This window comes from Chinchilla lanigera, unplaced genomic scaffold (assembly GCF_000276665.1).
Source record: "Chinchilla lanigera isolate Chin_1 unplaced genomic scaffold, ChiLan1.0 scaffold00002, whole genome shotgun sequence".
Taxonomy (NCBI): Eukaryota; Metazoa; Chordata; class Mammalia; order Rodentia; family Chinchillidae; genus Chinchilla; species Chinchilla lanigera.
Window position 1 is genome coordinate 48,247,704 of NW_004955403.1, and position 10,996 is coordinate 48,258,699.

Sequence of the window (10,996 nt, forward strand, 5' to 3'; positions counted from 1 at the left end):
ACGACTGCTTAGCTACTTATAAAGCAATGTATGCATTATTCCCTGAAAGGACTTAGAATATACTCAAGGTCCCTGTCATTCAAAATAGGTCAGAAAAGCCAGGCCCGATGGCACATGCTTATAATCCCAGCAATCTGTGAGGCTGAGGCAGGAGGAGCTTAAGTCAGGGCCCAGGCTGGGCAGTGTAGTGAGACCCTGTCTAAAAATAATTAAATAAAAAAGACTAAATGTGAGGACCCTGGGTTCAATCCCCAGCACTGAAAAAAAGGGGCAGGAGGAAGATAGCCTCAAGAATTAAGCTTAAGGCTTTGCTTTTCTGCTTTAGCAGAAAGGTGTGTGTGTGTGTGCGCGTGCACACACACGCAAGTGCATGGGTGTGTAAAGTGTTAAACACGTGGAATGCAGAGGATACTAATTTACCAGCGGAAGTCAGGAGTCATTCATAACAGCTGGACAAATGCACCGTCTATTTCTGGAGAGCAGAAAATTTTGTAGGTTTTGTTTTGGTGGCGGTGGGGATTGAACCCAGGAACTGACCCGTGCTGAGCAAGAACTCTACTACTGAACTACACCCTCAGCCTCAGTATTTTTTTTTTAGCGTGTACAGTTTTTACAGGCTTCCCATAGGGCTGACAGCACGTGGATGTGACGCTTTGCTTCCCACACCTTCCTAGCACCAACATTATTTCTCACGTCTTACACACCATGTTGCCTGAGTTACTGTAGAGAACACATTTCTTCTCTTCTTTCTGGTTTTTTCACGTGAGACCTGTCTTACATCCCAGCACTTCCTGCAGTCTCCAGACAGGTTATCTGGGTGCTAGATTGTTAGTGTGTGTGTTTTATGGCCAGACTAATTTATTAACAGAGGACTCAGCCTCCTGCCAACAGCTTGATAGCAACCCATTTACCATTTTTCTAGGCAGCCGAGTGGAGTGGTTACACGATTTGACTCTGGAGTAACTGTTGGACACATATCCCGGCTTTCCCACTTAAATTTATGACTTAGGCCAGGTACTTAATTTTTCTGCACCTCAGCTTTTAAGGAAGACCTAGTAATAGCTCCATCCATACACCAGGCTTAGCACAGTGCCCTATGCATTTCCCGCACAGGGGAAGAGCAAATCACTGTTGGATTTATTCTGTAATGCTGCTCCCCAGGTTTATGTGGGAGCCAGGTGAGAGCATGTCAAGTCAAACAAGTACATGACCCCTTCAAGTTTTGAATTTCTCTCTGAGTCTTTAATTCTCCCGACAGTCCTACCAAAAATGTGTGTTCTCCATGGCTTTGAGCACAAGCTCGCTAGAAAATAATTGTTCTCAAAATTCTGAAGAATTTAGCAAGTTACTCTTGCAGAATTTTTCAAAGGGGTGGTCTGCAGGGTGGATGGGAGAAAATCCAAAGCCCCTTTCCTAGCACCTGCTGCAGGGCTGGCTATGCTGGGCAGTCATCGTTGGCAAAGAAAGAAAAGAAATGTCCCTGCGTGGTATCTTTCTTCCTCTCGTGTTCAGGGTTTGCTGATACTGTCCTTCTCTATAGCAGCTTAGTGAGGCATGAAGCAATTACTTTCTTTAATGAAGCTTATCTCTTTCCTAGTGATGGATATTACTGATATCATACACGGGAAGGTGGACGATGAAGAAAAACAGCATTTTATTCCCTTTCAGCAGTAAGTACTTTGGCATGTATCCCAGGTGACTTGAGACCAGGGTTAGCTGTTTGAATGGCGTGTGAACTCGGAGCCAGGTGCTGGGAGCCCTTTTCTCAGGGACAGAAAAACTCTTCCGCTGGAAGACTCTCAACGAGGAGATTGGCAGAAGACATTTTTTTCAAAGTCTTTTATTTTAGACTATAGTTTGAAAAGGTAAACTGGGCTTTTCCTGATTCTGTAGAAATAGCGGAAGGAATGGAAAAGATAGGACAGATGTGTGTCTGCACAGAAAGCCAGAGAAAGGCACCCTGCAGGAGTCAGAAATGCTGAAGTGTATCTGCAGACTGCCATGTGGAATGGATATCTCAGGAGACCAGGGCTTACGCTGGACAGTGTAGGGCTTCCCACACTGTATCACAGACATGAACCACTAAGGAATCTGGTTAGAATGCCAGAGTTGACCCAGGGGGCCTGAGGTCTGCACCTAGCACACTTGCCGGCTGGTGCTGATGACACCGGGTCCACACAGCACTCTTCAAGTAGGAAGGGTTTGGGAGGCAGGAGAGGGAAGGACTGCAGCCCAGGGCTTAGTGTGGCTGCAGGGAGGAAGGCAGCGTGGGAGGACTGGGAAGGACCCCGCCCTCCAGAGCTGCTGTAAGGGCCCCATACTGAGCTGCAGAGCTGGAGCTGTAGACAGGCCACTGGGGGCGGAGAGGGAGCAAAGCTCAGTCCTTGTGACTCGGAGAAGCACAGGTGTGAGCAGGGGACTGCTCTGCATTCAGGCTCCTCACCCTCTCCGGAGATGATGGTCCCCTGCAGAGGAAGTGGCCCTGCCCAGGGGCCATAGTCCCACTGGAGGTGTCTCAGCTACCTGGCAGCTGCCATCATGGATCAACAGAACAAACACTTCCAGAAACCAGCCCAAGGATACTGGAGTTAATATGGCATTCTTACAAATGATACTGCAAACGAATACAGAAAGATAAATCATGCAAAGGAAATACTATTTTTGGAGAAAATCTCCTAACCATTTCACTTATTCTCTCACTCTCTTTCACGCGCACACACACACACACACACACAAACACGTGTGCATGCATGCACAAAGAAATGACCTGTAATTCATTGAACTTCAGTGAAATGTAAATTAAAACAAGGTTTAGTTTGGGGCTTGACCAAGTTTTAAAGTTATATAAGCTATCCAGGGTTTGAGCAGATGTATGGGAACCCTTCTTACTCATAGGCGTATGGATTTGTTACAGTGCATTCAAAGCCTTAAGATTTACTGCAAAGAATGGACTGCATCATTGACAGTAATTATTGCTGTTGGTTTCACTATTTGTAGTTCCACCACTCTGTTTTTCTTCCACAGTAAATGCACGTTACATTTTAGATTATTTAAAATAGAAATATCCTGATCTTTACATTTTCAGTCCAACACCTTTGAACCGTTCTAAGTGTTATGATACGAATAGCTCCTGCTAGACAGTACTTCCCGATGTCTTCCAGAGACTATTAATTCTTTTAAAAGTGTGCACTTATCTGATATTCTACAACCTACATGCTTACCTTCCAGCAGTAGGATGAGCTCAGTATTTTATGTGTCTTAGCTCTGATACTACGAGATAGTTGTCATATCCATGCATATGACCCCTAACACATACACAGAGCTTGTATTGCTTAACGATGGGATATGTTTTGACAGATATATCCTTAAGCAGTGTCATTGTGGCAACTTTACAGAGTGGACTGACACAAAGATGACCACAGTGTCTTTAGGTGTAGACTGCTCTGAGACCATCAAATATATGCGGTACATTAGTGACCAAGATGTTTTCATGTTATATGTGTTGTATTATATATGTTATATAAGTACATTTCACTAAGTGTACTACAGAAGTTACTGAGTTTAACACAATATTAACTAATGTTACATTAATATATTGAATCTATTAAGCAAATAAAACATATTGAATAGATATAAATGCATAACATTCATATCCATGGTGTACATATAATCTTATTATATGTGTTCCATATATTTTAAATATTTATTACACGTGAGTATCTTCATAGTAGGAGCAGCACTCACGAATAAGAAAGTTATTTGAACTGTGACCCTGGATCTGTTTTCGTTTTGGCAATGGGCTGTCCCTGTGGTCTGGGTCTCCCTGCTCGATTTCTGAATCAGCAGCAGCTATGTGGCAACAGTGAGCCCTGAGATTATCTCCGCTGTAGAATGATACGCGCTTGGAGTCCCCGAGGAACTGAACCCTAATTTGATTACCACTTGCTTTGCAGCCAGCAGCCACTGTGAAGCATTCCCCTTGCCAATCGCAGCCTCTGGCGCTTAACTCCTAAGATACATGGCGAGTGCTTTCATGATCTATGATAGTGTTTCATACCCGAAGGACGTGTGTGTATTCCGCAGATCCCTTTACCCAGAGTCAGTTGGTGGAGCAACCCGTCAGGTTGTAGCAGTCCAGTTCCCGGGCACATGTGGTAATATGTTTTCATCCTCAGAGTGCACGGGGAGCTTGTTGGCTGGGGCCCCCTCCGTCATGGTCTTAAGTATAGTTTGTTCCTGTGTGGGGATCTCGGGACACATCCAAGGGCTTGCACGCAGGCTGTACCTGTGTGTCGGACGGTGGGGTCGATGGTGGCCTTTGAAGGCCTGGGAGCCAAGCCGGTTGCCAGACAGCTGAGGGAACTGAAGCCCAAGGGAGAGCCCTGCAGAGCACATGTTAAGTAGAACTAGAGCCGGAAGCCAGATCTCCTCCCTTTTCGGCCTCCTCCTTCAGTCCCATCCCAGCAGCCACCGGAGAAGAGCTTTGAGTGCTGGCTCTGCCTTCCCTTGTTTACAGTTCGCCTTTGGTTGTAGTTGTTCTTGAGTTTGTTTTTCCTTACTTGGCTCCAGTCGTTTCCAAGCTGTATTCAGTGCTTACGATAGGCACTCAGTGGAAACATAACAGGAAAGATGATGAGTGTTAAGGACAAAATTATAACAATTTTTTATTGTGTGTGAAACACTGGAGATTGAACCCAAGGCCTTGTGCAGCTAGACACACACTGTACCACTGAGTCACAGCCTCAGCCAGTTTCATGTTTCATTTTGAGACAGTCTCTCACTAAGCTGCCCGGGCTGGCCTTGAATTTGTAACCCTCCTGCCTCAGCCTCTTTAGTAGTTAGAGTTACAGATGTGTGTCACAGTGCCCACCTGACAGTTTATTTTAAAGATCTTAATTGGCTTTATTTTCTGCTCTATGATTGACCCAAATTGCACTCCATAATATAGTGTTAGCCAGCCAGGTGTGATGGCTTATGCCTGTAATTCCAGCAGTCAGGAGGCTGAGGCAGGAAGATCACAAATTTGAGACCAGCCTGGGTTACATAGTGAGTTCAAGGCCAGCCTGGATTACAGGTAGAGACTCTGTCTCAGAACAACAGAAGAATCAAGGCCCCAGCAGAACAGATTAGTTGTATGGAAAAGTGCTGACAAAAGCAAAAGCACCAAAAAAAAGAAACAATGGGTGGGTCATTTCAAAGTGACTTTCCTTGCAGGGCCAGGGAGACAGAACAATAGAAAATAATTGATGGGTTACCTTTTTTGGGAAAAGGATTAAGGCAGGGGAGCTTCATTGTCCTGCCCGTTGAAACTGTCCTATTTGAAGTATGGCTGTGTTCTTTCTCTCCTGATTTGTTAGCAAGTCAGAACTAGCTTAAGTTCAGCCCCCACGACCTGGACCTTTACCAGGAGTGATTCCTTGTTGATGTTTAGCCTGGTTCATTGGAGCCCAGTGCAGACCTCTGTAATCTGTCCTTAACAATACAGGGCGCCTTCTGATAAGATATAGTTTAAATTTCCAAATTATTTCCTGAAACCCACTACCATCTGAGACTGTGCTATAGAGATACATGCATGTACGCACATATGCGAATGTGCACACACGTTGTTTCTCCTCACCTCTCATTCTGTCTTCCCTAGAATTGCGATGGAGACCTATATCCGGCAGAGACAGCTCATCATGGCACCCCTGATAACATCAAATGTGATTGGAGAGAACGAGCCGCTCACTTCAGTCCTGAATAAAGTGATAGCAACAAAGGAAGTGAATCACAAAGGACAAGGTACAGAGCCTGTCAGCCTGGGAGAGGACTCTGGCCAGGTGGGAGGGATGCTCAGAGCCCTGGCCTTGGACTCCTGCCTTTTCTCTGTTCCTCCCTGATAGGAAACACCCTGTGCTGGGAACCACCCACTTGAGATAGGAACGCAGGGAACAGGAAAGGGATGGATCACACTTGGATTGTGGAATGCTGTGGAGCTCACTTTTATCTCCTCAGTCTTCTAGCCTGCATTCCCAGTGTTGGCTCTAAGTAAATGCGCAAAGGAAAAAAAGATTCAGGAATAACTATGTTCCACTCTCTGAATAAATGTATTCCATGGTGTTTCTTAAGCCTGGGAGGAGGAAGACTAGCATACCCTCCATGGGCATGTGTTTTTTTGTTTGTTTGTTTTTGTTTTTGTTTTTTTCCAGTACCGGGAATCGAACTCATGACGTTGCGCTTGCCAGGCAGGCGCTGTGCCACTGAGCTAAATCCCCAGCTCCCATGGGCATGTGTTAACGGAAAATAATGCGCCCCTCACACAGCCTCTGTGGTTAGTTCCACCGTGTATTGTTCTGTTGAAGGAGTTCTAGCTAGCAGAGGTTCTGCTCTTGGAAACTCGTATTAAACACAAATGGTAATGAAAATAGTCAAAAATTTTAAAATTCAAATACCAAGATGGCAACCATATTTGGATAAATTTAAAGATTGATCCACTTTTTTTTGTCACTACCCTGTAACTGTTTTCTGAAAAGTCAGCAATCAGATAATACATTATTTTCAGGAAGTTTGGGTTCTGGTGTATACACAAGTATCCTAAGTGGAAAAGACATGTGAGCAGTAAATAATTTGTAAATAAATAACTGAGCATATTTGGTCACTTAAGAATACACTTTTAGGGTAGAAAATGCTTGTACTAAGTAGATTGCTATCTGTATACTTTGTGTGTGTGTGAATGTGTGTGCCGGGTGTGGTTGTGCACTCCTGAAATTCTCACTTGGGAGGCTGATACGGGAGGACCATGAGTTCAAGGCCAACCTGGACTACATAGCAAGACTGTGTCTCAAAAAACAAAACAAAACAAAAAAACACTGTATTTTCTTTTTGCTACAGAACAACAAACAAGCACTTTTCAAATGTTTTTCTGTTCTTTACAATAGTTTTTGCAGCTCCATTAATATTTTATTGATTGAATTTGTCAAAAAGAAAAATAGTTAAAACTAAATTTAAAGGGGTTTTTGCTTCTTAATTTTTTTACTTCATTTTCTCTTATAGAATCAGGCACCATTTCATTAAATAAAATAGAATAAGTGTTCTAATGGGCTGAGTGGGAAAGGTTGATTTTATAGACTGAGAAAGGCTGAAAAAAAGAGAAGGAACAAAATAATGGCTGGTCATTTCAAAGTTTCTTTTCCTGTAAGGTGAGCGCAAAGACATAGAACAGTAGGAGAATAACCAACTGGCTGACATCAGGTTACTTGTTTTGTAAGAGTGAAAACACAGGAAACTTCTTTATTATGCCACTTGAAACTGGCCAGTTTAGAAAATGTAGCTGTTACCTCTAATCCTTATTTCTCTGAAAACCAGATAACCCGTTAGTTTTCTTTTGATGATTTGAACTTTGACATGGTGGATTCCATTTTGACTTTTAGCCTGGTTTTTTGGGACCCAGTACAGGAGCTTAGTCTAAAACAATGGCCTTCTGTAATTTTTACTTAACAGATTTTTAAAAATTCAGTCTCCGAGGTGAATACTTAAGAGCTCTCTAATTTGTCACCACTGTACATGTAAATGAATCTATCATGACTATTGTTATAGTGAAACTTTTCCCACATTTGGGGATTAACTCCCCAAGAAAATTCTGGAAGTAGGATATCTGGGTCACATGACAGAAACAAACTTAGACCAAAGACATCCCCGTTGCCAATCCTAGGTCTCTCCAGTGGGTGCCAAGCACCAGACCGGAGTGCTCACTCTTGTGCCCTGGCCTGCTTCATGAACTGATGTTTAAAAATTTGTACTAACATGTTTGAAGGTAAAAAGAACACTCCATGATGCTCTTGCATTTTAATAAGCAGTTTGAAGATGAATTACCCAGCCTTCATCTGTGCTAATGAGTTTACACACACATGCGTGCGCGCATGCACGTATCATGAATTTCCCATCTCGGATTTTATGAGCTTTTTATATCATGAAGATAACAATCTTCTCTTAAGATAGATTTTTCTAGCTTTTGATTGGCTGCATGATTATAAACTCTTATTTTTCCCTGTGAATTTTCTTCATGCTATTTATTTGTAAGAACTTTTAATGGCTGTGCATTCATAATTTCTTACGAGTACCTCACCATTTTATACTTATCATTTTACATTTTTATGTGTGTCAGAACTAGTTGGTGTATGGATAGTTGTTTTGCTTTTATTTTGTCTCTACTTTGGAAAATGTTCCTTTTTGATTTAATAACTATACACTTTTAATTTCATGCCTTTTCTTGCTATTTAGTAGGAATTTATCTTAATGACTGTAGGAGGTAAGAAGTTTGATTTACTCTGCTTTAAAATAGCAAGGACATTGCACCAGTATCTTAATGAAATTCAGTATTTCTGTTTCATAATTTGCTTAGGCTCTTTTGCCATATATTATGGTATTTAATCTCATGGCTTGGAGTGCCTTGGATATCTTTCCTGCCACTCATCCCACTACATATTTTGGGATTCGCTGGGGTTGCCTTCCCCACCACATACACACACACACACACACACACACACACACACACACACAAAGTGAGGATCTGTTCACTTCTCTGTCGACTTCTCAAAGCCCTATTATGAATTTGATGACAGTATCATTAAAATTATAAGTTAACTGGGGGAGAATTTACATTTTGACCTTGGGGGTTTCTTTTTGAAGTACTAGGGATTGAAATCAAGACCTTGGTACTGAGCTACATCCCCAACCCTTTTAAATTTTTTTTTATTTTTGAGGCAGTGTCTTCATAAATCACTAAGTGACCCAGGCTGGAATCAAACTTGTGATCCTCCTGCCTCAGCCTCCCAGAGTGCCGACATTACAGGGATGCACTACTACGCCCAATCTATAACATATATCTTTACAATAAGGGACCTGGTTTTTATTATGCAATTCATGCTTTTCTTGATCTCTGTGTGTAGCAGAGGGTAGTAAGATCATACAGAGACCTGAAAGTTTATTTTTTCTTTCCTTAAAGGGCTTTGGGTGTCCTTGAAGCTATTGCCTGGTGACCTCACGCAAGTTCAGAAGAATTTTTCACACTTGATTGACAGATCGACAGCAATAGCCCGGAAAATGGGCTTTCCTGAAATAATACTGCCAGGTAAACCCTTTGCTTGACTCCTCTGTTTTCCGTTCTTCCATACAAGAGTTCCCCGATAGGATAGGTGGGGCCATTTGAGTCTGTAAGACTCAGTTATTTACATTCACTGGTGCCCAGACGGTGGCAGGTACAGAGTGGCAGAGCTGCCCAGTGGGTAGAGCCAAGAAAACCCTGTGAAATGTAACTCAGCGTCATCTCCTTACTCTCCTTCCCTCTTTGTTCTTACAAGTCCCTCCCCTATACTTCCGTCCCTGGGAGTGGTGATCACTCAGGGTTCTTGATCCGGGAACCTCATGTGCTTGATTTGTTTGTACCTTTCCTCATTGGGGTGTCACCAGCCCTGGGGGCCCCTGAGTCCTGCTTAGTCTCAGTGGACCCTCTGCTCCACACCTTGAGCTCTGGCATTCCTCACTCTGTGACAAGAATGTCGACATTCTGCGCGTTTCCGCTTTAATTTCACCTTTTTGCCACCACGTGTTGGTGATCTGTATGTACCTTCTCTTGACTGACTTCCACCATTTAACTCCTTAATCCTCAGAGTGGTCCGAAATGTCAATGTTGATATTAATATGATATGAACAGAATTTCTAGAAAACCAGTCATCATGGTAGAAAAATTCTAGAAAACCATCTTGTTATCTACTATATAAACATTTCAGTTCTTCTAGAGTTATACAAGATCTTATTCCTCCTTTGGGAAATTGATGGACAGAAATGATTTCCTGCAGCAATTGTTGTTACATACAGTGGCGATGAAATGATCTCTGTGGAATGAATGAGTGGAAGTTATGAGAGGGGGATTATCCACTCTTCTCATAAGAGAAGGCAGCTCTTGGTGCACTTAGTTCATCCATTCCAGAGCGATTTCACCCTGCTACCTGTTCATCAACGTCCTGGGAAAGTGTTTTGTGTTCTTGTTAAAACAGATGTGGGTCACGGTCTCTAATAAAGGCATCTTTACAACAAGGCAGGACAGAAATCGAAAGAGTAGAATGGTTTATCACTTGGACAAGATGAGTTTATTTTTGAAATCTGGCATGAAAAAGAAAACGTTACAATGCTTTTATCAACAGGACTGGTTCACTGGGCAACAATGGGCTTTAAAATTTGTCTAGGACCGTGCTTCCCAATGTGGGTCTCCTGGGTCAGGGACTCGGCTCACTTGGGAAACGTGATGATACGGACACTCAGGTTCCCTCAGTGGCTGAATCAGGCTGCCTTGGGTGTGTCTGGGGTGAGGCAGGCCTGAGAAACACAAGTGTAGAAGAAGCTCCCTCGGCCTGCGGCTCCTTCCTTCCTCTCCTCATTTGCAGGAGTTCAGTCACTTTTTAGCTGTTCCCACCTCCCCGGGCAGCTCAGGCGCGCTTCCTCATCTTCACAGACAGGGCCTTGGACGTATCTCCACTCTGACTCTGATTTCACCCCCGACCCCGCATCCCTTCAGCCTTTCCACCGGTCCTTCCCTAGGGTCACCCACAATTTCAGCCTAAGTCTAACGGGTGTCTTTGAGCCTCCTGGTCAACTCTGGCATCTCAGCAGCATTTGGCACGATGAGTCCCTCTTCCTCAAAGCACCGTCTGCCCTCTCGTTGGTGACCCTGTGCTTGTCTTTCTCTCCCTCCCCTTGGGACCACTACTAGGAATCCGCTGCTGCCTCATTTCCTCTTCTGCCTCTCTTCCTCCTGCTCCATGGGCCCTGTGTGAGTTTTCTAGGGCCCCTGTGACAAAATACCTCAGACTAGGAGATGTGAAAACAGGAATTTATTCTCTCAGTTCTGGAGGCTGGAAGTTCAAGCTCAACGTGTCTGGATGGTTGATTTCCCATGAGGCCTTTCTTCTTGGCTTGTGGGCAGCCATCTTCTTGCTGTCTTTTTTTTTTTTTTTTTTTT

The 10,996-nt window shown here is 43.5% G+C and overlaps 1 protein-coding gene across 4 annotated transcripts in view; it reads left to right on the forward strand.

The window, feature by feature from the left end:
* Dock5 (dedicator of cytokinesis 5) overlaps positions 1 to 10,996 on the forward strand; it is a 191,603-nt gene that overhangs the window by 101,088 nt on the left and 79,519 nt on the right. For all 4 annotated transcript variants that reach the window (XM_013514062.1, XM_005373711.2, XM_013514069.1 and 1 more), the window contains exons 11-13: positions 1,598 to 1,670; positions 5,639 to 5,781; positions 8,984 to 9,109. In XM_013514062.1, the coding sequence (XP_013369516.1) occupies positions 1,598 to 1,670; positions 5,639 to 5,781; positions 8,984 to 9,109 (342 nt within the window). The remainder of the gene's footprint in view (positions 1 to 1,597; positions 1,671 to 5,638; positions 5,782 to 8,983; positions 9,110 to 10,996) is intronic.